Source organism: Anas acuta, chromosome 11 (genome assembly GCF_963932015.1).
Source record: "Anas acuta chromosome 11, bAnaAcu1.1, whole genome shotgun sequence".
Taxonomy (NCBI): Eukaryota; Metazoa; Chordata; class Aves; order Anseriformes; family Anatidae; genus Anas; species Anas acuta.
Window position 1 is genome coordinate 17,883,240 of NC_088989.1, and position 27,874 is coordinate 17,911,113.

Here is a 27,874-nt window from a genome sequence, read left to right on the forward strand (position 1 = left end):
TACTTGCCCAGCTAAAGATTTCAGGTATTCCTGATTTTTTTATTTTTTTATTTTTTTAGTAGTTTCCAGTTGTATTTTCACTTCACACAATTATTTTTTTAATAACTTGCATGCCTACTAAAGTACATAAGTGTACAAAATTATGCTATTAAAATGGAATTGAATTTCATCTGGCCATCTAGAATTGTTTAGATTATTTTTTCTATGTATATTTTTGTCATTTTTTTGTGAATCTAACTACCATTGTTCTTTGCCCCACAAGTTGTCTCTGCTGCCTTTTGAAGGGCAGATTAGATCACTCTAGTATAGTAGCATACCTATGACAAGCCATTCTGTTCTAAGGGTAGCCTAAGCTTTGGATCCCAACAAATCTCATTTTTTCTTATGACATATGACATTAGAGCCTTTCTAAGAAGAATCTCAAAGGTGGGTTAACTGCCCAGTGTTATCTGTGCAGTATTTCTAAACAGACTAATGGACTATGCGATGACAAACTCAAGTAAAAAGATGGATGGGACTAAACTTTTCCCTAAAACCTGCACATGATTGTGAGTTTGCACCTCAACACTTCGGACATGAGACAATGGGGCCTCTGCTAGGACCCAAACTCATTACAGAAATAGCTATCTTCTTTTAAAATGTTTGTTTCTTTTCTTGCTTTCAGGCATTACAATGGTTGACACAGAAATGCCGTTTTGGCCCATTAATTTTGGAATTAGCCCAGTGGATCTGTCTGCGATGGATGATCATACACATTCCTTTGACATAAAACCATTTACCACTGTTGATTTTTCAAGCATTTCTTCACCACACTATGAAGATATTCCTCTTGCAAGAACTGATCAGACAAGCATTGATTATAAATATGATATCAAGCTCCAGGATTGCCAAAGTATGCTTTTTATTTTCCATTATTTCTTCATGTTCACATTTGCTTTATGCTCTTGAAAATATGCTACCAACAGTAGAAATTAGATGAATTAATATGCCCAGATGCAGATACCCTGTGTCAACAAAAAGATGTCCAAAAGCTATTCTGACAGGGCTGGTAGGAAAGATGGAATACACGTAGCACACCTTCACCCTTTCAGAGCAGCAGTTAGAGACTACACAAGCTATCATATACTATCTAAAATGACCATAAACACTTTTTATTAATCACATGAATCCCACATCCCACTCTTTTTTATGAAACCTTCAGTTTCCTATTCATATCTCTTGTGTGTAAAATGTCTATATTAAAATCAATGCAAAATAAATATCTTGGATATCTTTTTTTTAAAAAACAAAAACAAACACCATACACAGCATATTAATTAATAATACATGCAGCTTTTGAATTCTGAACAAGGTAAGAAACTGATGGAATAGAAATATTGGCTATATTTATCAGTGTTCCTAATGCAGACATAACCTTGAAGCTTTGTGAGCTAGTATTATTTATACGCTATGAAAAAGCCCCTCTTTCCCCAGTTATATAAAAAATACACTTCCTTAAGAAAGGAAGTGGCCTATTCTTAAATAAGTTACTACTGCATTCCTACTGATAGTAAGATTTCAGGTTGCTGTGCCTGGAACTTTTTTAAAGATCCACTGACATCACTTTTGTTTGTAGAGAGCTATACAATAATTATTTCAGGGAATTCTTGATAGGAAAATTGTGGTATTTAGTTTTGGTGGTAGTAGAGAGACAGGTGCTATATACCTCTGAGTTATTTATGAAGTGAATTAAAAGACATTTTTACAGCTAATAATTTATTTTTCTTGTGTTTGATTAGAAATTTCCATGACATTTTAACAACAAACTAGAGAGTCCAGTAGAGTTTAGGTACACCGAATCATCTTGATATTTACTCAGATAATTTTGTGCTTTCTTTTCTTCCCAGTTTCTACAGGAAAGAAAACTTTCTAGTTTAAGTTGTGGAGCCAGCTAGAAAACAAAGCATTCACCTTTTATAATACTTATGTATGTTATATAATTCCTGAGCTGTGATCTGATGTAATATTATAGTGTCAAATGTCACAGCTTTCTTCTGTGACGGATCATGACAGATTTAAAAATATCATGTTTGTTTGTTTGAACTTGTTTAATATTACAAAGTGCTGTCTCAATAATTAGAAATTTTCAGAAGAGAAAATTAATCTCTAGACTGCATCCAAAGTGGAACAGTGTTCCCAGGAGAGTGATTAATTTCTTTAAATATCCAAATTTTTAAATGTGGGCCTGTTAGATACTTAGACTACTTTTATGAGATTAGAGACTCCAGTTCTTCTCTCTGCAGTTGTACTGAACACCTTAAAGTAATACAATGTAATTAGATACTGGGAAAAGGCATAAGACCTTTTGAGAATAAGGTTTTCATATATATGTATTTTGAATCTCCATCTTCAAATCACTCAACACTACAGTTCTGAAAACTGGATCTGTAACATGGTTTCTCCATCAGAATCTGCCTCTTCAACGTTTTTCAGCCCATGTACTACCAGTGAAATATCTGCTTACGGTTTAGTTTCCTTTGTTTACTACTTGTCATTTTGTATTATGAAGCACACCTATGAATCTGACTATAATTACTGTGATTGCTTATGATTATTTCTTGCTGCTTCTTCTACTATCTATTTAATTATACTTTGAGTCTATCATTTAAATCTCCTTTATATGCAGGTGCAATCAAAATGGAGCCTCCTTCCCCACCCTATTTTTCAGAAAAAGTTCAGTTGTACAATAAACCTCATGAGGAGTCTTCCAACTCCCTTATGGCTATTGAATGTCGTGTGTGTGGGGACAAGGCCTCTGGATTTCATTATGGTGTGCATGCATGTGAAGGTTGTAAGGTAGGTAGTTACAAATATGTTTTCTCTGAAGTAAGATTTGATACAATTTTCATCTAAATAATCATTTGGTAAAATTAGAGGGGTATGTTTTTTAAAAAAGAGTTTTAAATCTTTTTAAAATTAAATTGTTCTGTATACAATGTAAATACTTTATAATTTAATAAGTGAGAGACTAAAATATTGTATTTTTATTAATTATATTACTGATGTATTTGATTTTTATTGTGCATTTCTTCTACTTTTGTCAATTATGCAATTATATTTCATTCTTGCTGTCTTGGAGATCACTTGTAGAATTTGAATTCATAAAATGCAGCAAAAGTAGACTCATGCTGAATTCCAAAGCTCAATACTCCAAGCAATTTAAAATTCAGATTCTATTGTTAACAGAATCTGACTGATTAGAGTTTTTTTACTCAATTTATAAATTTCTAGGTGATTACAGAAATGTCTAATGATATTAAAGAAATTGGCTTTCTGCTTTAAAACACCATTGACTACTTTTGATGTCACTGATACTTAGTGTCTTTAACAAATAAAGGAAAGTGAATGGTATAAGAATTGACTATCCTCAAGAATGAGAAAAGAAACACTGGAGATAGGAATTATTAACAATTCATTGAGTTTAAATTCACATCATCCTTATTTTCAATCTCTTGAGGAAAATAAGTGATAGTAAAGATCCAATGCAGACCTTAACTAAAAATTATAGCACTGAATGAGGAACATACTTAAAGCAGTAAGTATGTTGTTGATTACTTGCATTGCACTGAACTATATAAATAAGAGTCAATATTGTTTTTATTGTTAGTATTATTCTATGAGGATAAAGTTACAAGGAACTAATTATGATAAATTCAGATAAACTTTATTAGCTACTTATCATGGATCTCGGAAAGCACCTGTAGACTGTCAAAAGACAGAACTCTGAATTTACATAATGGTTTCTGTCTTCATAAGACTTGAGTAATAATTACCATGAGTTTGGCACCAAGTTTTTGGATTTTTCATGAGCCAATGTACTTTGCAAACTTGTAAAATCCAAAAAGTAGGAACAAACTAGAAAATAAAAGAACCTAGAAGATAGAACACTGAAATTTATATTGGAAAATTAATTTAACATTGTGCAAACAAAAAGAAATAGAATAAATAAAGGAAAACAAATTCTCTGTAAGCACTCGAGCTCAAAAAGGAAAAAAAGTAATTAAAATAGAATAAAGAAATATGTGGGAAAGACAATCTAAATAAGTAGCAAACCCATAACCTTTTTATATTCTTGAGATCAAACTGCTCTTTGCAGAATTTTTGGTTTGTGGTCATTTATAACACTTTTCCTACATTGTGAACTACATTATTTTCCTACATAGTGAGCTTTAATTTTTTAAAATGTTATGTTCACTTTATATCCAATTGTTTCATGAGCAACTGAACAAATCAAGCCTTGCTTCTGTTGGCATGGTATTCTTCATGCTCAGTACTTCTGTAGTGCTCTCAACTTATGTTCCTAGGATCCTTTCAAACCAGTATATCCCTATTAGTTTCCATAGCTTTTTGAGACACTTTTCTATCAAACTGATTTGAAAATAGCTAATAAATTCAGATTAGGAGCATGCTGCTACGCAGATAGTGTGATCATGGCATTGCCTATTTAAAACAAATTTAGGCTCAGTGTTTATATAGAAACATGTTCGTATGCTTACAGAAGTAAGACAGCGACACTGGCAATGTTTCTTCTCTCCTTTTACATGTTTTTATGTTTGCTACAGGGCTTTTTTCGAAGAACCATCAGATTAAAGCTAATTTATGACAGGTGTGATCTTAATTGTCGCATCCATAAAAAAAGCAGAAATAAATGTCAGTACTGCAGATTTCAGAAATGCCTTGCTGTTGGAATGTCACACAATGGTGAGTATACATGGCATATTTTAAAACAATAATGTTTCTTCTCAAAAATCATATGAAGCATATATATGATTACTTAATGTGATGCTGTAACTTCTACAGTCTTCTGTTTCTCTACACCAGGCAGTTTAGAAATATGTATCAGAGAGATTGCCTCTTTGTTTAGCAGGCTATGTATATAACTGGAGATTGCTGAATATAAAAATCAGATAGGTAGAGATCTGCATTTAGCAATATAATACATAATATAATGAACAAGATGGTTTTACTCTCCATTATTCTTGCTCATTACATTGTCAGTTGTTCTTCATGAACATATTCCTAGTGTAATTGTTATTTTTCAGGTCGTGGTCTTATTTTCTGGTAAGGCTCTGTTCCATACTGTAGCTTAGTATCATTTTCCTGTAAGTCAAAAACTTAACTTAGTTTAAAGAATGAAGTGGAGAATTTACCAAAAGTTTGTGAATAACAGCAACTTGATTTGATGCAGAGAATGCTTTTCCAGGGCAGTTAACATCACTAAGTTAACACTTCCTCATACTAAAGCACAACATATTTGAATGAATGGGCCATACGCTGTACTGGTTTAAAAAAAAACTGTCCTCCTCCTCCCGTAGGATACCCACATCTGGGCATAGATTCCAATGTGTGGTAAGTAGGAGTGTAGTGTTTCTCAGCATGCTCATTCAGCTGTTGGCCTTTCATCATATTAGTGTGTATAGCTGTGATTCCTGTGTACTATGCACTGTCTGACCTCTCCACCATCCAGAGGTGAATATGCCCTCCCATCTGTGACCTGTGTAAGCAGCATTTCCATTTACTATATGTTGTAGTCTTAGCTTGCAAAACTGTATGCAATTGTGTATGGTTCTGTGATTGCCTTCTTTACAGTAGGTAAGCAGATAGCATTAAGCATATCACAATACTGCTCTCTTGCATAGGATATAGAAGAAATGAATTTTAAAATTAACATATCAACTCATGTGGAAATACTTATTTGTGAATGTTTGGACAGAAAGACATAATGAAGATTCTTTGCTGCCTCGCTTTGGCAAAGTTGAGTAGAAACAGGAATTAAATGTCATAACATAGAGACTTATGTAATTCTAAGGGTAAAGAATTGCAAGCATGACTGGGAAAATAATTTCTCTGTGGCTTTTTTAGAACTTTCATTATTTTCAGTATGAAAAAATAAGTGTGTTGTCCCCAAGAGGGAAGCTGAACTGTGGTTTGTGAAGTTATTACTTCAGTGAATGTAAAATGGTATGGGAAATGTTTTGCTAATAGAAAATACGGTTTTCAAGTTCCTGGGATGTAACAGTAACTCTTAAAAATAAAACTAATTTTGAAATGCTACTGTGGGTATTTTTATAGTAGTTCAGGGGAGTTTATTATTACTATTTTCAAGGTGCATGCCAAATTCTTTCATAAACTAGCAGCATGGCTTCCACAATGTGAACCATGTCCAGTGCTATCAAGAAGGGGAAGGCCAAGATCATTCTCTCTGGCTCTACAATGTAAAAGTCCCAGGAAATATTTTTAAAATGGGTGCTTCACCTGCTATTTCTTCCTGGTCAGCCACAGCAAGGAAGAACCTGTGGCACCAGCAGAGACCATGGTTATGAGGGGCAGGAGTGAGGTATGGTTTTGCCATTTCCCCCAGGGCTTGAAAGAATGCTTTAATTGACTTTTGCCACCAGTTCACTTAGCAGGGAGTTAGTAGTGCTTATACTCAAGTATTGGCTTCTACATTTGCATTTTTTGCTTGCTCCAGATTGTATGAAACCGTACCTGCCCCCTCCATCATTTATAAACAAATTTCTAAAAAAGAATTAAATTTTGCCTGTGAAGACACGAGTCTCTATAAAGAAGCATGCAGAAATGCAACACTGGAAGTTGTCAGTGGCACTGAGACAGATTCTACTGTTACATCCACAGATTAAAGTTTGTCCACTTGGATAGTGAAACCATCTGAACTTTACATTCTTGGAATCAGAATGTGGACTATTTGTGCCGGAGGGCTCCAATCTATGACTCTCTTTGCATAGAGATATTATTGCAAAATGAATAGTTAGGGCACTTAAAAATTAAAAAAAAAAAAAAAAAGGCGGGGGGAGAATGCAAGGAGACACTTAGCAGCTAACAGTCACATTTTTTCATGTATAAATGCTACATACCACTTGGCTGAAGGTTAAGAAAGACAGTAGTGTTCTCATGCTTTGGATATTGTTTTCCTTTCCTTCTCTAGCCACAGTGCCGCTCTGCGTTTAACCCTCAGTTGCTCAGATTGTATTCTGAAGTGCCACTAAGAAAAAGTTTTGTTCTTTCCTTTTGGAAATGCTATTAATTTTTTCTCTTACACTAAAAATACTATTTATATAGAGCCAGCTAATGTACTGGACAAATGAGCCCACATGGCCATATGTCTGTATTACAATTTCTGGGAGCACTGAATTGCTGAATCTGGGCACATGCTTCAAGTAAACTCAGCAAGGTTTCTGCACTGGCTGTCTGCTGTTCTTCAGTGAAAGAAACTGAATTTATCATCAATGTGGGAACTCATTTGTGCTCCAAAAAATCCCTAATCTAGACAATCAGAAGAGCAGAGTGCTACAGAGAGTAGGCTAGAAGCTGTCATAGAGACTTCTTCAAGTCATAAAATGTGGCATAAGGATAAGTGTTTTTTTCCACAGAAAGACAAAAACTATACTATGGCATGCAGGAGAGGGAAGATAGAGTAGCAAAGAGGATAAGTGGTCCAGAGAAATAGAAGGTGAACCAGGGTCATAGGAATGTGGTGCAGAAAAGGGAGAAGAACCTGTCACCCATCTACAGATCCCTGAAAATTTTCTCAGCCACCAGAAATGCTGTGAACTCTTCTTATCCACCCTGTGAACTCTCCTTTTTCTACCCTAACCTCCACAAGGATTACCAATCCCTCCTACTTCTCTCACCCAAAGTCCCACTGCTGTTTCCCACATTCCTTCCATAAACCCACTGACCTTTTCCTGACTTTTATCTCAGTCCCCTGAAAACAACGACAATGACTTCTCCAAAAGGAAACTTCCAGGCTAATACCACGAAACTGAATTTTGACTCAAATTTGTATTCCATGCCAATAAACAATGACTAGGCTACTGTGTACAGACAGCATTTAAAGATGGATCACTGTTATTAATCCATCCTAAAAACACACATTTAGAAACAAAGAAACATGTGGGAGTAACAGATTACTAATAAACATACAATTCATCTCCTAAAAATATTTTAAAAAGAAAGATAGCAAACTTTACTCCAAGCACAATTTTCACATGCCAAACATGACAAAAATGTCATCTTTCTGAAGGATTTTATCACTGCTTAATTATTTTACATAAAAGTTCACTATTACGATGACAGGCAACAAGATAGACCCTAAAGGTGAATATAGTACAGACAACAGTAAGATCCCATTTCCACTCTTGAAGTAAATTCACCTATTTAGAAGAAGACTTGGTCCTATCAGGTAAATGCAAACTCTGCTGATATTACTGGCTGTTTTGTTGCACTGATAGATGTAATCTGATAGCTGGCAAGCCTGCTCAGGTGGCTTGTTTTAGGTCAGAGTATTGGGTTTTTCAGGTCAGTAAAGGAGAGCTTTGCTATACCACTTTGATTAGCTAAAGAGCTAGTGCATTCTTTGATAACTGATTTAACATTTGATATAATAGCTTTCTATGATATGAGTAAGCTTTGCGATATCTAAGTCAATTCTGAATATAGCATACAAACATTCAAGAATATAAATTAATGCTTATAACCTAGGTGGCCATATAGCAATATGTATTAATTTCCTTTCAAAGTAATGTCCTCAGCATTTTAACAAAAAGGCTTGTTACATAATTCAATGCTACCTTTGGCAGTACTATTTCTCTCTCTCTCTCCCTCTTCTCTCTCTTGGCTAAGTAGAAGACTTAAAACTATTAGGAGTAAATAAATGTGTGATGATCTCCAATGCAATCTATAAAGTAATGGAAATAGTTTTGTATTAGAAGCACTAGGGATTATAACACAAGTCTACTTTGCAAAGGTAATTGGTTATCCTTTGTTGGATGTTAACACACTGGAAACATGATTCTGGAACACCCCTAGTTATCTTGTTTTCCATAAGGAAAACAAATACAGTGTAAATTGCCTTTTATTATAAATTCTATAGAGTGTTGTTGTAAATACCAAATAACGAATTGTTGATAGGTTGCTGTTAAACAATACCAAACTGCAGGCATGAATACTGTAATTTACTTTCTAAGAGACTCAGCAAGATGAGAAAATGCAGAGTATTAGGGTATAGGATACAAGGCATATGTAGAAACTACATACTATGCTGTCATTTTATACTCTAAGCTAAAAGTAAGCCTATTTTATCGTAGCATTATCTATTCAATAATAATAGATACAGTTCTGTGGAAAACTGCCACAAGTTTTAAAAAAGAAACTAATACCACTCTGCTAATCCCCACCCCCAGGCATTTTGGTGACTTATAGAAATGTAGTTGGAAAAAAAAAACAAAAGAACAACAACAAAAAAAGGCATTATTATATTCACCCATTTTTGAATTTGCAGCAAAATGTTACCCATCTGGACTCTGTTATTTAAAAGAATACATATATACCTCTTAGTTATTCTCTAATGACAAAAGAGTCTGTTTTGAAAACCCCTGATTGCTTTAATAAAATCTCTCTATCAATTCTATTCCAGTAATCAGTGGCATAGTTTGTGTACACACTGTGGTATATCATCAAGAATTTTCCAGTAAAGAAAAAGAAAGTGGAAATTCCTATTGTTTTTAATGCCTTGGGGAAGCGTATAAATTATTTTAGAGCTAAGTTAATATTAAAAGATAGGAAGGAAAAGCAATATACTGTCCATTTTTTATCCCTTGTTCGTAAAAATAATCTTGGGGGTCTTGTGATAGTGAAATTCTAGATTATAAACTTGCTTCTGCAAACCCTGACTGTCAAAAATGGGTCCACATCAGAATCATGTTTTATACTGGTGTTTAGTCAAGCTTCGTTTCCATAATATGTAAAGAATCAGTATATAGAATCAGACTATTAAGAATACATGATTTATTGCAAAGATAAAGTTATTATAAATAATACCATAAATTTCCTTAATTCAATATAAAATATCAAAATACTTTACAAGTAGAATTTATCATTAAAAAAAGAAAATCTAGCACCTAGCTCATGATAGGATTATGAAATCTCTCAAAGCACGTTTCTTAGAATTGTTAAGTATTTCTTACTATGTGTGAAGAAGTCCTCAGGTCATACTAAATTGCACTCCATATATTTCAGGGAGCAATCAACATTTTATAGACATTAGCAACTCTGATCTCCCCTTTTTATTAAGAGTCCTTTATATGAAGCTAATATTTGCCTTGCTTTGCCTTCCAAATTAGAAAATTTACTGTAATAGTCTGACAAGTCTTGCTAGACTTCACTTAAGATTTCAGTTTGCAAATTAGTCATCAAAAAAAAGATGTTGAGAAGGAGCTGAATGTGTTGGCAAGAAACCAATATGAAGCATTAAAGTATCACAAGATTTTTTCCATTGATGAAGGTATTACATAAATACACATTTGACAAATTAATCATAAAATATAATACCATGAATGTTACAAATTTTACAATTTTAAATCTGAAAAGAGGTTTAATGAAGAACATAATAATTTATAATGAAAATAAAAATGTAACAAATGTATAGCTCTGTTTGATAAACTAATTAAACTTCAACGCTTTCATTGGCTACATTATTTTTAACACCTTCTTGACAACACATGTAGTTGATGTCTTTTTAACAACTACTTATGATATGTATGCAATAATATATTTTAGCTTTATTATGGTGATAATAATTTGATTCTTTTTATTTTTAAAATATTTATTTTATAAATATATATATATATTTATTATGAATAAGTTCTATTTATTTTTTATCCTTAAATATCACCAAAAATCTGTAAATGCTATCCAGTGTTCTCAGTGAGTTTTCACTGTGTTTACTTCATTAAATGCTTCCTATTTCTTTTGACTTATATTTTCAATATCTAAAATGCAGATATTAGTAAAATGGGTTCAATTTTACCAACTTTCATGTGTATTAAAAAAAAAATAAAAATCAAGGAACGGTTTCTGTTAACAACAAATAAGAGTTTTGAACAGTGATAGAATCCATTTAACTGCAAAATGACCACAAAATGTCCTTGATTTGCAGAGTTCATTGAAGCCTATATAGTTGAATTAATTCCTTGGTAGTCGTGCTGAATGTTCTCATCATTTTATTTAGGTTACACTAAGTACAAATATGAACTCCTTTTGTTTTATATCAATTTTTATACATCACTAACTTTGCCATCCATTCACGTTGCTATCTTAACAGAATGCTGGTAGTCTCTTTGACCCATTACTGTATGTCATATAAACTAATAAGTTCAACATTTTTCTGTAATTATTTTGCTCTCGGAAATAAGGAGGGCTGGCAGTGATGTCTCACTGAAAACTATTGTTAGTAGCTGACTAAGAGTACTTAGTGTTCCCCATGAGAGGAAAAAAAAAAAAAAAAAAGTACCATGGTATATATGGTCCAAAGCAAATATCATCTGGCAATCATTCAAAATTTCCTTCATGAAAAAATTATAAGCAACATACATTTACAGGAAAAAAATAAATGTTAATTTGTTCCTCTTGAACTAGATTTCCTTTCATGCTGATTTTTATTCTGACACATAAGCTCAAATAATGCCCCAAAAATATGAAATATGCAACATCATTCAGAGACTAAGTATACTGAAAGGAAAATGTAGTAGAGTTGTAAAAAAAATAAGCATACAAACAAATAAAAATAAAGAATACTATGAAATAGGAGAAATGATCAATATACTAAATGCTATATGTTGTGTGTTTTTTTTTTAACACAATTATTTATTCTTGCAAAAAAGTGTAATTTTTGTTTATCAGCACACTGCCAGCATCCTCAAAACAGGAAAATGGCTGATGATTTCCAAAATAAACATCCCAAGTATAACAATTCATATGTATGTTTTTAAGAGCAATTTTTCTTTATCCAGGAAAGACACTAACCACTGAAAAAATATTTATAATATTTCTCTTTCCTCCTAAGGATAAAATGCAAACCTTTATTTTTTCCTTCTGTTTTTTGTTTTGATGCTCTGTTGCTCTGCTTTATTTTCTTACTATAAAATAAACCCTGGTTACTGAAATATGATATGATAAGTCAGCTTTGATCTGGATGGCTCACTTGAAATATTTTCCAAGTCAATCTCCGTAAGTATAAGCACTGCCTTGACTATTAAGTATGTAGGTGAAAACTATGATTTTTAGTGCCTGCCTGACATTTGTGTAGAGCAATTGTGAGATCATATGATTAGGCAGAACCATTTCCTGTTCTGTCAGTACAGCATGTATGTAGGGTCACCATGAAGAACTCAGCCTTTTCCTATTTTATTCCCTGCACAACCTTCGTTCCCATTCCTTAATTATTTTGTTAACATTTCATATTGCTTGCTATCTTAAAGTCTGTTGTACTATTTAGGAATCTATTCCTGCAAGGTATGTGGGTGTTTTTTTTCTAAACAAATGAAGAAGCTGAGATCCACATGGTGGTATGCCCAAAACCATGCAAGGCTGAACACTCTTTCCTACCGTAGGCCAACTGAATTTTAATACCTTAAAGATTCTTTACATTTTATTTAGATTGGAGGTAGAATCAGTGGTTTTCACCAATTCTGTCTGTCAGGTGAGCTGACAATAGTTTTGCATTTCTAAGCAAGTTACTGTAATCTTACTGTTTGGACACGGATTATTTCCTCTTTGAGACTAGTTTGTTTGCATATGTTTGAAGTACTTCAGTAGGTTGCCCATAATACTGGATAGAATCATCTTAGTCTTACTTGCCTACCTACTATTTTAATAAAAAAATTAAGAACTTGGCAGAAAAAAAAAAAAAGCTATTAAAATATGCATATACACTATAACTATAACTATGCATATACACTATAACTATGAAAATTACTTGTCATCTTTTTCAGCCATCAGGTTTGGGCGAATGCCACAAGCGGAGAAGGAGAAGCTTCTGGCAGAGATTTCCAGCGACATCGACCAGCTAAACCCTGAATCTGCTGATCTGCGAGCACTTGCCAAGCATTTGTATGACTCATACATAAAGTCCTTCCCTCTGACTAAAGCCAAGGCGAGGGCGATCTTGACAGGAAAAACGACAGACAAATCAGTTAGTTCCCTCTGTTTTGTTTTGTTGTTGTTGTTGTTTTTTTTTCTTTTGAGTAAATGATTTACCACATTGACAACACATCTTTAAAAAAAAAAAAAAAAACTTTGCTGTTGGCAGTTGCATGTTTCAAGCTGTGTCTGAAACACAGGAAATGTTTTTAGATAGGATAAGTAAACATTATTTGAAAAAACTCCAAGTTCACCTAATAAAATACTTGAAACCAGTACAAGAATTTGAAGGTCATCTTAACCTTTTTGTATTCTCTGATCCATTCTTCCCATTTTCCTTCTCCTTTATCAGAGGTTATCTTCCACACTATCTGTTTAAGGTGGCTATCTAGCTGTCAGCAGTTTGTTGCTATATTCTTCAAGCATCCGTATCATAGCATAGCATCATAAAATATTATCAGTACTGGCTCTATTCAAAGGAATATCCTTTTCGTAAGTGTCAAATGATTCACAGCACCATCAGCATCAGTAACCTTAACTATGATACTTATGGTGCTCTGATGACTTCCTGCTTCTAATTGGATTATTGTGTATCAGATCAGTATTCTATGCTGATACAAACTGAACTTTGAAAAGTAAGGAATAGAGATACGTGTATTTGTGGGTTCCTTTGGAAACTTCACTGGCAGTACCTAACTTTTGGTATCAGTGGAAAGAAGGACAAGTAAGATCTGATAATTGTGGTAGTTTTTAAAAAAATGGTGTCACTATTTTAGAAACTAAAGATAAAAATAGCTTTTCCAAAACTAACTGTTTGACATATTTTCTGAAATGATTGGCAGAAATTTTATTGCCAGGACTACAACAAAGACTGTATTTAATTTTCTTTGTAAATTTCAAAGGTAGGAGAGGATTTGTTTTTTGTTGGGCTGTCTTTCTAAGGGCAGTTAAAATCATAATTTTAACATTGTCTCTAATTTGGTTGCAGAATTAAAAAAAAAAAAAAACTTTAGATATGGTGATACAAATTTAGATACTTGCAATTTGAGTAACTAATCATTATGGAGTATATAAAGTTTGAACTACCATAGTTTATTTGTTGTGTAGGAAGCTGATACACTAAATCCACTTAAGGATCATTGCTTTTTCAGAGTCTTTCCACAATCCTTTTCCTCTCCATACTAAAAACAGTTTTCTGAGAAAGAATTAATGCAGCAGTTCAATGTAACTAGGTATCTGCATTGGGAAACATAATAGAAGTGGAGTGTGTAATCATATGTCTTGTTTATTGCCCTTCATCATAAAAATGTCACCAGGAGGCCTGCTTATTCTTTCTGCAGCTGCCCACTGTACACCTGTAATACTACAAGTTCATCATAAGCTTCATACTGTGCTGTAGTGATTATAGATGTGATTGACAGAGCGAAAAGGAGAGAAGACAAGATCAATCACAGATGAGCATTCATTAGGCACAAGAAATCCCTCTGCTAAGTGAATATCACAGCCAAAAGAAAAGTCAAATTTATCATTTGAGCAAGAAGCGCAGAGATATCCCCCCAAAAGATTCTCTCCATCTATTTTAAACATAATAGGAGATTTCATATGGGAAGGAAGTTGCAAGGAAATTTCTTTATTCAGAAGCAGAATGACTGTGCTAGGAGATTCTATTGCTTCTTGTACTGGATTCTTTAAATTTAAGTACAGAGAAGATAACCTGATTGCCTGCTTCTTTATCACACAAACACCAAGTATTTTTTAACAGTGAATAATAATGTTTTGCAAGTTTTAAGGGTAAGGTAGCTAGTAATAATCAGTTCATTGCATTGTCATTCAAATTAATAGGTTTTATGAGTTAATGCCACCTATTAAGTGTGGTGTCTTAAATCTATCTCGACCTTAGACTGTTAGACTGCATCAATTGAAAAATGATCAGATATGTTAAGTCAGTATGTCAAAATTAAAATTACTGTTAGACTGCATCAATTGAAAAATGATCAGATATATTAAGTCAGTATGCCAGAATTAAAATTACTGGGTAAGTAATTCATCCTCTTTTGGGATATAAAGTGCTCATTTGACATAAGATTTTAGTCACAATGTTCATCTGAACTTTTTTTTAAATGACTTTTAACTCTTGATTTTCATCTCCTAATGTCAATAGAATGATGGTATAATATGGTCATTCTAAAGCACATATACATGCTTAGAATAGACAAATTTTTCTTGTACTGATGCTGCCACTTAGGATTTTATAGAAAGAATAGAAAGGAATGGCCTACCAGTACTAAAATATACATTTTTAAAAGCCTCCCCTTGGTAGTCTTTTTATAGCAGTGCTTTACGTATGCATATGCATGCATATACATATGTGCAACTGTATAGAGAATATTTTTTTCTGCTGACAAAAAAGCACCCCAAGTTGAAAAATCCCTTATCCTGCTGGCTGTGTGTTTATTTTTTCAGTTTCACACTGAAATCCTAGTGCAAGTGGAAAAAACACTGTATTTGACTGAAACTCATGGTTTGGAGCTATGATTGCCTGTGGTTACTGTGCAAGCACTAATTTCATTGGTCCTGTAAGCAGCAGAATATTGAGTTAACTAAAAGAGTTTAGAAACTGAAATCCTCTTGTGTGGATACTATTATTTGAGTTCACAGATAGACCTTTTGTCTTCTAAGCAGCTGTATCAGTTAAAGGCAAAGCTATGACAACTGTCATCCCTCCCTCTCTTCCTAGCGAAAGTGGGTTGGAGATCTGTGTTTAACTTAAAAATTTGGCACTGAGTAAACTGAAAAACTGGTTTAATGAATTTGGAATAGAATATTAGAAGGTTCCACAAGCTAATTCTATGAGAGAGGACTACTGCCCTTGTACATGTATAGGTTGTCTTAGGTTATTTTCTAATCTTTTCTACAGCTTAAAGTGAATCTTAAGAATGAGCACCCACATGAATAAGGCATTAGAATCTGTAATCATAAAGGATTTTAAATTTTAAAATGTATTTCTCTAGTCCAATTGTTGGTGTGTAATTCCTTGTATTTTAATTAATCGGGCATATTAACAAGCATATTAATATCAGTAGGTATTTGTTCAAAGCAGCATTGAACTGTTTAGTTATTTATTCTCTATGGAAAAGGTTCTTCAGATAAATTCAAGAAATCCTCAATTAACCATTTCTTTAAAACCAGAGGATACTTCTGCAAATCCTGAAACAGATTGTTAAAAAGAAAAGTTTTCTTTTTCTTAAAAGTTACTTTTCTCATCTGTTTTCAAAATTGATTTATTCCAGTTGCATTTATTTCACAGTCAAACTAATTCCTGTGTTCTGTATTGTGCTGCTGCATTGTATCATGTTATTTGTGATCTCTTCCTCAGAGACAAGTTTTAAACATAACACATCCTAACTTTGTTATTTTTAAAGCAATTAGCAGTGAAAGGTTGAATTTATCAGATAATACCATAAATTTTATAGTACTTACGGTACTTTCTAGAACTTGAACGTAACAGCATATGAAGTAATCAAAATATGAACATACTATATCTTTCCACAAAAAAAAGTTGTGTCAGCAGAAATGCAGACATGTCATTGTATACTGAAAAGATTATATTTAATATAAGAGATATAATAAATATATTTAATATAAGAAAGCAAAATTCATGTAAAAGCATTAACATTTTCATCGTTTGTTAATAAGTATTACAAACTGAATTCTGTTATTGAACTTTACAGAACTTCTGTAAAGTGAATGGGGGGGCATGAATATTCTAATCATTTATTAATATTAATGATGATTTATTTATTTATATTAATTATCTATTCCTACCTTCTTGCCCTTCTAGTTAAGAAAAATGTCACCCAAAGTCCTATTTTTAGCATTTGCATTCATAAAGCATGAGAAATCCTTAGTAACTACTTGTGTTTTCTGTAAGTCATTTTAACATTATGAGGATATTTACTTTAATTGGTTTATGAAGGTTTAACCCCAAAGCACCTAACCTTGATACACTTCTCAGACATTCCTAAGAGTTTTCTGATGAATTATAATTCAGTTTCTCATAAGTCAAATGGTCATAGAAAAAATGTAAAAGTAACTTTTCTTTTCCTTTTATTTTTAGCCATTTGTTATTTATGACATGAACTCTTTAATGATGGGAGAAGATCAGATCAAGTGTAAGCATGTGTCACCACTGCAGGAGCAGAACAAAGAGGTAGCAATTCGCATTTTCCAGCGATGTCAGTTTCGCTCTGTGGAGGCAGTGCAGGAGATCACAGAATTTGCCAAGAACATTCCAGGCTTTGTGAATCTTGACCTGAATGATCAAGTAACTCTCCTGAAATACGGTGTCCATGAGATCATATATACTCTCCTGGCTTCTCTGATGAATAAAGATGGAGTTCTTATATCTGATGGACAAGGTTTCATGACACGGGAGTTTCTGAAGAGCCTGAGAAAACCTTTTTGTGACTTTATGGAGCCCAAGTTTGAGTTCGCTGTGAAGTTCAATGCACTGGAATTAGATGACAGTGACCTAGCAATATTTATAGCTGTCATTATACTAAGCGGAGGTAAGTGCTGTCTTATTTAATGATATTTTATATAATAGAATCGATGCTTTAAATTCCTGTCCAAACAGGAAAGTGCTCAGCAGTAAAGGATGGGAGTGAGTTTATTTACAGGTACTTCTTGGTTAGCTTTCAGCTTTCTTGGTGTTGTTTACCATTTCTTCAGTTTTGGGCAGAAACTGAAAATGTAAATGACCTGATATTAGTGTTGGAGCTGGAAACATCTGCTGGATCAGCAAGTCATTTAGTTAAAAGACAAAAACAAAATCAGGACTATATTTCTGAAAAAAAGAGGGAGGGAGGGGGGTGGAATTTCATTGGCAAGACTTTCTGAAAGTTTAACTTCTGCATGAGGATTTTTTAAACCTGCAATTAGACTGTGTGGCTTGCTAATTGTACACAAATAACTTTGACTCCATAAAAATTTCAAAATAGATGTGGCATTTGGCTTGCAGGATTGCGATGGGTTTTTTATTGGTTTGGGTTTTTTTATTCACACAAGGTTTTGTTTGCCTTGAAGAGGGAAAGAAAAAAAAAAAAAAAGAATGCATTTCTCAGGAAAATGATGCTCTGAAAAATGCCTCAGAAAAACAGGCATTGTGTGTCCGCTGTATTCACATTTCCTAAGCTACTCTGTTTATATTAATGTTTATACTTTGAGTGAAACATGAATCTAAAAGTCCATGTATCAAACTACATTAATTCTAACACTTCTTTAAAAGGCAGTGAATTTTCAGCTTATGTCAGAGAAAGTTACTATGTTTTATCTGATTCTGAGGTTATACAGCTATTTTGGGACTTAGCTACCCAGATTTAGTTCACTTAGAATCCTTCCCACCAAGAATCTGTGATATCAGATATACATTTCAGGTCAGATTGAGGTTCTTTTGGTCAATACTATCAACTTAGTGATGTCGCACAAAGAAAATTTTACCCAACTGATCTGTGTGTATCTTGGCTTAGACCGGTGGTGCAGATATCAATGAGAGGAATGTGCTGAATGTTCTGAATTCAGATCCTCCACAGAGCAATGCAGAGTATTTTATTATTAAATTATGTTTAAGCAATCAAACACAACAACCACATGCTATTGTTCTAAAATGAAACATCCTGTTGAGAGTGCATTGCTTGTTATGCATAGCTTCCTATACATTTAAATTCACAGAAAATTACTTCTGGCATTGTGTTTCATTCAGTAAAAATGTAGTATCACAGTATGGGTTATTAGACCAACTAAATCCACTTCAAACAAGTACCATTCCCAGAAGACATTTTCTCGTGCAAACCTTTGAACACGATGATCCCTGAAGACTCTGAATTAATTCAGTAAGGGAAAATATGTTACTGGTATATTTTTGGTTGACTTTGATGGGGGAGGAGAAATTATACAAGCCTATTAGGGCACTACACAAAACATGCCAGTATTTTGCATTTTCTAATATAATGAAATTTAACAGATGAGAAACAGGCCTCTTAAAATGCAATCCTAATTGAAAAAAGGGAACTTGCAATCTGCAAAACTAGATCTGCTATACTTCAGCGATGTTTGGTTTACATTAGAGGAAATAGGTATGATGTAACTAATCATACATTTTAGATCTCAGGAGGACAATGATCAGGAAAAAAAAAAGACTTCTCTGAACCAGTTTTATCAAGAATTTTTTTAAGAATAATTTCTGAATTTTACCAATTAGTTCTTAAATAACTCTGAAGTAAATACATTCCATAAATATATATGAGTCTTATCTAGAAATATTCTTTAATTTTGTGATACCAAAAATCCCTCACTGTCTTTATTCAGAACTTTTTTTTTTTTTCAAAAAAGGATGATAGTTATTTGTACAAACTGAGATTATATTTTGAAAGCAATGAAGCTTTGCTGACAATTAGAGAATAGTTTTTATCATTTAATTTAGATACAGATGCTACATGTATTGAACTGTATACATTCCGTGGTCTGGAACAGAAAACCAGTTTCTCAGATGTCTTAGATACTCTTTTTTTTTTTTTTTTCTGTAAGAACCTTGTGAATATCAAAAGAGGACAATATCATTGAAAATAGGATTTTAAAGCCAGTACATATTACCTCAAAGACTTTAGTAGCTACAGTAATACCGTTATGTTTAAGCCACTGCAAGAAATCCTGTGTACAGATATCCTAAAAAGAAAACCAGTTAGCGAAACAAAAAATAACCCTAGCTGAAAGTGAATTTGTCATTCCTCATCAAATTGATGCTGGTGCTGCCGTCTCCATGAGTGCTATCTCCTATGCAGCTTTAAAGAGAAAAGGGAAGGGAAAGAGAAAGAGAATTCCAGCTGGAATATTACATGTAGAAAGCTTTTCATTATGAAGTGAAATTTGTCACAAATCCGATAAAACAGTTCAACCTTTTGATATTAAAATAGTTGCTGTTGTGGTATATGTAGCAGTAACAAGAAGCTGACAAATTAGCTGTAATAGCAACAAAATGAAAGCACTCCCACTTCCACAACCATTTGATTGTTTCCGAGGTGCTCGGTGCAGCCACGCTGCCTCAGTGATTCCAAATGTTACTGTGAACTTGTTATTGCAAAGCTGAAGTTTGTTCTTAATGTCTGTATATTTTGCTTTAAAGTATTTCTGTAAATACAAACAAATCCTAATACTCTTAATTTTATACTGCTGAGACAGAGATACTGTGTGTGAGCAGCAAGACATTACCTTGTTCTTATGAAAGAAATACTTTATGCCATTAACAGCAATGCCAAACTTTTATTACAGTGTTCTTTTAGTTATAGTAGCTTTGAAAAATACACTTTGGTAAAATGAGATAAGGAAAACATTTTTCATGGAGATATTTTTCCTCCCTCTTGTATACCTCTGTGCCACTGAGGCATTTCCTCAATTAGTAGCAACCATCGTGGTAAAAATGTTGGAGCATCTTTTTACCACCATCGTGGTAAAAATGTTGGAGCATCTTAAAAAATGCTATGTACCACTGAGGTGAAAATGAAATATATCGCAAGAAGATTTAAGGAGAATGAGGTGAATGTTTGGGTTTGTCCAAGACCTACTGGGCTTGATCCACATTTATAGGTAGAATAAACTCACTCAAAAGTAAGGAAAAAAATTAAAAGGTAACTCTATAGCATGTTTATATGCTATGGATGGACCTGCACTCCTGTACATCTTATACAGTGTTCAGCATATAGTGGTGCTGAGGAATTGTGACAGGGTATGCCTGTGAGGACCCAGGCTCTCTCAACACACAAACCAGTATTGCAATTCAGAAATGCTGCTATATTCACTTTTTCTGGTCTCTGAGTGAGTGTGTTCTTTACAGTGAACCTTGAGCTGTGAATAACTGAGGCTTGTTTAAATATTGCGTTCAATAATTTTGCTACAATCTGAGGTCAAAAAAAGGTGAAGTTTTATCACTGAATAGTACCTAGAAATGGTCCATATTTGACTCTTACACAAATCCTGCTCTAGCAAACCTGTTAGAACAACAACAACAACAACAAAATGCTTCCTAATCAGAGCAAGCCGTGCAGATAATCACTGTGGGCTTTGAACCACAATTCTGGTGACTACAGTACATGTGACTGTCTCGGAAGAAAAACTCAAACTGCCAAGTCATATCTGCCTCAGCAAAAAAAGTAGTGCAGTTGTTTGGTTCAGCCATATCTTTGCCTGTTTTATCACAGTACGATATTAGAATGTATATTTAAATGCAAAATTCTCTTTGTTGAAGATAATAAAATATAAAGACATGGATATAAGCATGTAGATAGCAATTTCATGTGTGAGGAACAGGAAAAGTTACAGTTACTGTTAGGAACATGAAAAAAGCATCCAAATATGTGAGTAAATATCAAACAAAATATTTTTCCCTGATATAGTATAAGACATAAATTTATACCAAGTCATGCTGTTGACACCCAACGCTAAGGGGTTATTAGTCTTTCCCAGTCACTGTGAACATTTTTCTTTTTTAGTTTTAAACAGCTTCCTGCAGAATGTTCAAATGAAACAGCAAATATGACAATGAATGAAAACCTAAAGAAAAACTGAGTAAAAAAGTAATAATAAAAAGGGAAACATGTTACCCTCTTAGTCTGAAAAGATTAAAGGCACGTAGCAAATAGCACACAGGAAAAAAAAAAATCAATAAATTGATCTTGTTTATCAGAGGCATAAAAATGGTTTCCAATTCACTGTCATCTCTGACCTTAATCACATCAATTACCTGTCCTTTGGCCTTCTGTAACCTAATTTCATTTTATCATAAGAATGTCCTTCTATAACTGAATTGTTTCTCTTTCACATCCCTCCTCAGTTCACATTGCCATTTTCTCCAGGAGCTTTCAAACAGCATATTAGGTTCTGTCTTCTTCAGAGGCCTCCACCACAATGTCTCCTCTAGTTTCCTCACATTTCTCTTTCTCCCTATTCCCAAGCTGAATTTTTCTTGAGTCTTACTGCTAATCATTTCCTTTGTATTTTTTTCCACATGCCATGTCTACCTGGAGCTTCATACATTCACATTCTCCCTCCTGCACAAAATACATCTTTTCCTATTGTAACCCAATGAGTCTGGAGCATATACATTTAAAAGCATCTGAACAACTTGAAGTATTTGCCAACAGCTTGAAATAAAGCTTTTGCCTCTTATTTCCTTCTTTGCTCATTTAGATATGTTTCTTGGAACAGAAACAGCATTTTCCTCTGTAAGAAATTTTTACTGAGAAAGTATAGCGAACTGTCAACACCCAAAAAAATAATGTCCATATCCTGAAGTTCTCATTCATGAAAAATCTCACTTGCCTTCAATGGGAATTTTCCTTCCTCCTGATTTGGCCTATTTAAAAATAACATCTTACGATCTCCTAGGCTTTTGTCATAGTCATCTTTTCAGACTGTAGTTCCACTGGGTCATTATAAAACCATTAGACTGGGTTTTTCAAAGGACCTTAAGGATGTTAGGCACTTAAGTCTCACTGAACTTCAACTGACCGAGGGCACCCAAATTTGAGGGGCTCTTTGAAAAGTTCCAGTCTCGATGCTGATCTTCTGGGTTTGCTCCCTGCACTCTAAAAGTTGCACTGGGGAGCGCAGTGCTTGAATTGGGTTTCACTTCTGAAAAACTCACACCCTAAAAATTCCCACCACAAAAGAAGCAGGGGGCAAATGGAGATTAATCTCAGAGGAAATCAAGGCCACAGTCTTTGTGCTTCTTGATTTTTATATCGCTGTACACTGAGTCATACCCAGCTAGTTCAGAGTTCATCTGCAACACAGAAGTAAAATTTAAAGCTATCGCAACCCAAAGCCAAAATTGTCAGTTTTTAAGTACTTCAAGTTGGGAAGTTTCTGAAAGATATAAAGAAAGCAACTAGATTTTGCAGCACATGTAATCTAAAAATAAATATCTACAATTTATTAGCAATGCTCTAAGTATTTTTAAAAGTGCCTTAGTTATATTGCCAAAGTAAATTAATAAAAAGAAGCTTTGGAAACTGTTTGTTTGGAACCAGTTTCCTGCTTGCTGATATTTACTTGCAGACTTTCTGAACCATATTTTATGGTGTTATCAGTAGAATGGTGTAAATAAGTGACCTCTGGAAGACAAGAATGGCTTATTAGCATGAAATACCAGAGGGAAAGAAGTATTGTGGGTCACAGAGTCTAGTCACTTACAGCAGAAGGTAGTCACATCATCAAACCACAGTCAAAGAAGTACCAAGCTCCATGTTCAAACTTGCCATTATTCCCAAAATTCCCCAAATCTCCAAATCTTGCTTCTTTGATTTAGCCACCCTTTCCTAATTAGTGACTTAAATGTATTTATGGCTTGCCTACTCATTTGTTTCCATGCCAGCTTTGCCTTTTAGTTTATACTGCAATTTTTTCTCCTTTAGGTAAAACCCCAAAGTATTTATAAAGAATTTTGTTTTTCTCCTAGCCTTTTTTCTAGTATACAACACAAGCCAAGGTTATATAGTAGAACTGGATGCATAGAAAGGTTACTAAGATCATAGGAAATAACAGCCTATTTTTAAAATGTTGAATGTAGATCAACCTCCTGACCTTTCTGAAAGGGAAATATTTCCTTAGGAAAGTAACTTAAGGCTAGCTATAGGCATTACTTTTTATTGATCAACCTATTAAATTGATTTCATGGCTACACAGAAAATGTTATTTAAATTATTGACTTTTTCTCATGGAATACTCTTGATAATCAGGATGTCTTACCCAGTAGATGTGAGGATTACCATATGTGAGGATTTCATAATGTTAAGCAACCTTTGCTTTTATGGCTATAGCATTAAATAACTTACTTCAATTTAGAAAAAAAATAAAGAATTATGTTAAATAATAATGACAACCGCTTAAGAAGATACTCGCAGGCAGACAGAAATAACAGAACAGCTATTATTCTGAAAGATAATAATGGTTGATGAGGAAAGATTTGCTTCTTTTCAAATAATAAGACATGCCAAAGAAAATCCTGGACTCACAGCTGTGGCAGTGCAAGTAGCTGATTTTGGTTGTAAACATCCATCCTAGATTCCTCCTTATGGAGGAGAAGGCTCAGCTGGCATGAGCCCTGAAAAGTCATTTTCTGTGCAAGCCACATCTATCAGTTTTCCACTGCTATAAGCATATGTGGCTAAACTGAATGTAAAAGCTATGATGAGATTTCTTAATAGCAAGTGGAACTTGGGTGCGGAGAAGACCTGAACCTGTGATTTTTATTTTTCTGGTTAGTATGACTGCATCTGTCCAGAGCTGTACTCAGTCATGGAATATGTCTCTCACAGAAGTTGAATTTATGCTTTCTTTTTTATGCAAATTCTAGCAAAATCTTACAAATAAGTACATGTACAATAAGCTGTCAAACAGTTGTCAGTGTTATCTGTAAACGTTTAATATACTAAGAAATATTTAAGAAATTAATAAACGAGATTGGTGTTTCCATATTATTCATAAATGTAAAGCTCTTTTTGTTTTTATGTTTTTTTTCTAGACCGCCCAGGTTTGTTAAATGTGAAGCCCATTGAAGATATACAAGACAATCTGCTGCAAGCTTTGGAGCTCCAGCTGAAACTGAATCATCCAGAGTCCTCACAGCTGTTTGCCAAATTGCTTCAGAAAATGACGGACCTCAGACAGATTGTAACGGAACACGTGCAGCTGTTGCAAATAATAAAGAAAACGGAGACAGATATGAGTCTTCATCCACTCCTACAAGAAATCTATAAAGACTTGTATTAATGATGATAGTAGTTCTAATCCGCTGACATAATGTATGTTCTTCAGATTGCACTATTTCTTTGAGGGAAAACTTTGCATACCTAAGAAATTACTGTGAAACAGCATTTAAAAAAGAGAGAACTTAGTATAGTAGATCTATTTTATGCATATTGTTTATAAAGACACATTTACAATTTACTTTTAATATTAAAAATATCTATATCATGAAATTGTTGGCAGTATTTTCAAAATTAATTTTTTTAACTATCTTATTTCTTAAAATTGCTTGTCCAGTATGATTGCTTCACTGCTTCACTGAAGTTGGTTAAGCATGCAGTTAAATTTTCAACTTAAAAATAAAAATCTTTCTCCTTAAGCATTTCTAGGGAAATATTTTAAGTATTATGTTTGATTCTGTACTCCCAAGGCAGCAGCAAAATAATAGTAAAATTGAATCACAGATTAGTGAAACTTCCTGTGAGAAAAACTTCCTTAAAAGTTAAAAGTTAGACAAGTCAGGTCTGATAATATTTGTGCCTACCTGTAATTTTACACTGATACAGCTCTTTAGAAAAGTCTTTGTGTAAGCAAGAATTAGGCCCATCATTTGTGGGCAAACCCAAAAAACAGAAACTTGACCCCATTTCAAAAACTGAGTAAGGAAAGAATATGCACTGCTCATCACTCTTAGGAAGCAGTCTTGTCAATAACTCTGCTCATGCAATTCCAGGGCAGGTGAGCAGCAGCCTGCGCGGAGGCACCGTGCAGCTGCCTCCCCATGGCCTGCAGTGCACGTGCCACAACAGCCAGTGCTAATGCAGCCTTCAGCCACTGTATGTAGTTAGAATGGGTTAACATAATACCACTTGGCCTGAGACCTTCCCAAATTATTTGATGAACTAGCATTGAAAAATATCTTCAGCCAAAATGTCACAGAAAATTGGAATAGAGTGACTCCTCTTAAACAAAAGCAAGGTTTGAATTCATTCCTGAAAACATTAACCTGTAATGGAAACCCTGCTATATTAGTTTGACTTGAACTATCATTATTTATCACTGCAAACAAGAATGCTTTGAGATATTCACTGCTGTAAAGACTGGTAATTTTCTTATATATATTGCCCTATAATGTCATCCAAGATTTCCACTGGGAGTAAAGCATATGTGAGTAAAGCATAAGTGAGTAAATCAATCTTCTTTTGGTATTCGCAGTGCAGCTGAGAGATTCCCTTAGATTCGCATGTACTGTGGCCACATTTACTGTTTCTGAATGTAACCGCTGAGAAAGTCAAACAGGTGTGGTCCACACTGGGGGACCTGGAGAGGGAATTTTGCAAAAAAAAAAAGCCCCTGATTGTAAAATACATTATTGAAGCAAGGTGCAATCCTCAACTGAATACACTTAGTTTCCCCACAAGATCCAGATTTTATTTATGTAGCAAAAAGTGTGCCTTCAACTTAGTTAGACAAGTTCAGTGGTGTTATATAAGTGGCCCAAAAGGAAATGTAAATGGGAATATGTGAGTAGACAATGTTCAGTGAGTCTAAATTGGCCTTACTCCCAGTGTGGACCTTAGAAATCTAAGTTGGTGCAAATTATGCAATATAGAGGCTGGCAGAGTTAAATATTAAAATAAATCCTTATGCTCATGCCTTATATACCTGAAAATATTTCCTACTACTTGTTTCAGATAACCCCTGGGCCTATGGTCAGTAGTAAGCATTATGCCCACCAGGAAGTGTTTGGAGAATTGGATCATTCAGCCTCAAGGTTTAAAACCCACAGATGAAATTGCAGAGAGATGAAGTCAGTGTGAGGCTAAAGTGAGCAGCTTTGATCTTCACTAAGTTCGCAATGAGATCATTTCAGGTAACTTAGAAAAGATTGCCCTAAAGCAAATGGAATGTTGCATGTTAATGATGCTCAGGATTGCATGTTTCCTACACATTTCAAGATAGGCACCTTGTACTAGCTGAGCATCAGATTCTGAAAGGAATTACATGCACACTAATTTATGATTGTTACAATTCTAAATAAAGTATTCTCTCTCTTATAAATCTGTTTTCCACTGGACACTGGACATTTGAAGTTTTGCCATTTACTACTCAGTGGGAGAACCTCTATTTAATTACAGAGTTCACCCCCTGGATAGGAAAACGTGTCAGAGACTGGCTGGTACTGAAATGGACCACAGCTCCAATACTATATTCCTACAATAGTCCTAATAACAATTCCTAAAAATATACACTGCAAAATTTATTAACCCAAGACTGCATTTCTTACACAATCCAATTTCACATCAGCATCACTAGAAATGAGATATCAGAATTAGATTTAAATAAAGAGAAATTCTAGGGCATGTTCTTACATAAGTAATATTAAATATTATTTGAAAAGGACAGTGGAAGAGATGCATTGACAATAATATGTAATTCATGACTGTTACAGGAAGAACTTCTGTGTATCTTAATTCTATTTATTACAAGTGGTAATGTTTTTGAAAGTAGCAGTTTAGCAGTGGCACTGCTTAAGGATTTCAGTCCAATATGGACATATATAATGCATATATTTTGAGAGTGGTAGGGTAATCGTCTAAAGAAAAAAAAGAGAAGGCAGATTTGCAGGAACAGGTGTTATCCTTTATTATTTTGAAGGCACTGAATGCCCAAAAGTCTATACTTTTCATTCAACTGTATAAGCTGCTTTAATAAAATATATTGTTCTCCCTACATCCTGGCTTCTCTTACATTTTGATAGTTATTCATCACATTTTCCTCAAGCCAAGGAAAATGTTAATTTTTACGTGAATTACTAATCACAGAAATGTTCTGATTCTAAGCAGTTACATCATGGTTAGGAAGTTTTGCCTAAAATACTTTTCTACAAGAATAGGTCTTAAGGGAAAAATGTTCATTTAATGGACAATTGCTATGTACTAATTTAGAACAAATGACTGTTATGAGGATATGAAAACATTTTCTCAAAAAATAGTGTTTTCTCTTGTGAATTATATTCAGAATTTTGATCTAATTGTAAATACTTTTTGTTTCTATGGGATTTTATTTATTAAAAACAAAAAACTTGCTAATGGAA

The 27,874-nt window shown here is 33.9% G+C and overlaps 1 protein-coding gene across 2 annotated transcripts in view; it reads left to right on the plus strand.

Moving 5' to 3' along the window:
* PPARG (peroxisome proliferator activated receptor gamma) overlaps positions 1 to 27,874 on the plus strand; it is a 60,870-nt gene extending 32,996 nt beyond the window's left edge. For both annotated transcript variants that reach the window (XM_068694899.1, XM_068694900.1), the window contains exons 2-7: positions 665 to 892; positions 2,666 to 2,835; positions 4,602 to 4,740; positions 12,831 to 13,030; positions 17,096 to 17,546; positions 24,554 to 27,874. In XM_068694899.1, coding sequence (XP_068551000.1) covers positions 673 to 892; positions 2,666 to 2,835; positions 4,602 to 4,740; positions 12,831 to 13,030; positions 17,096 to 17,546; positions 24,554 to 24,801 — 1,428 coding nt within the window. In that variant the 5' untranslated portion in view covers positions 665 to 672 and the 3' untranslated portion in view covers positions 24,802 to 27,874. The remainder of the gene's footprint in view (positions 1 to 664; positions 893 to 2,665; positions 2,836 to 4,601; positions 4,741 to 12,830; positions 13,031 to 17,095; positions 17,547 to 24,553) is intronic.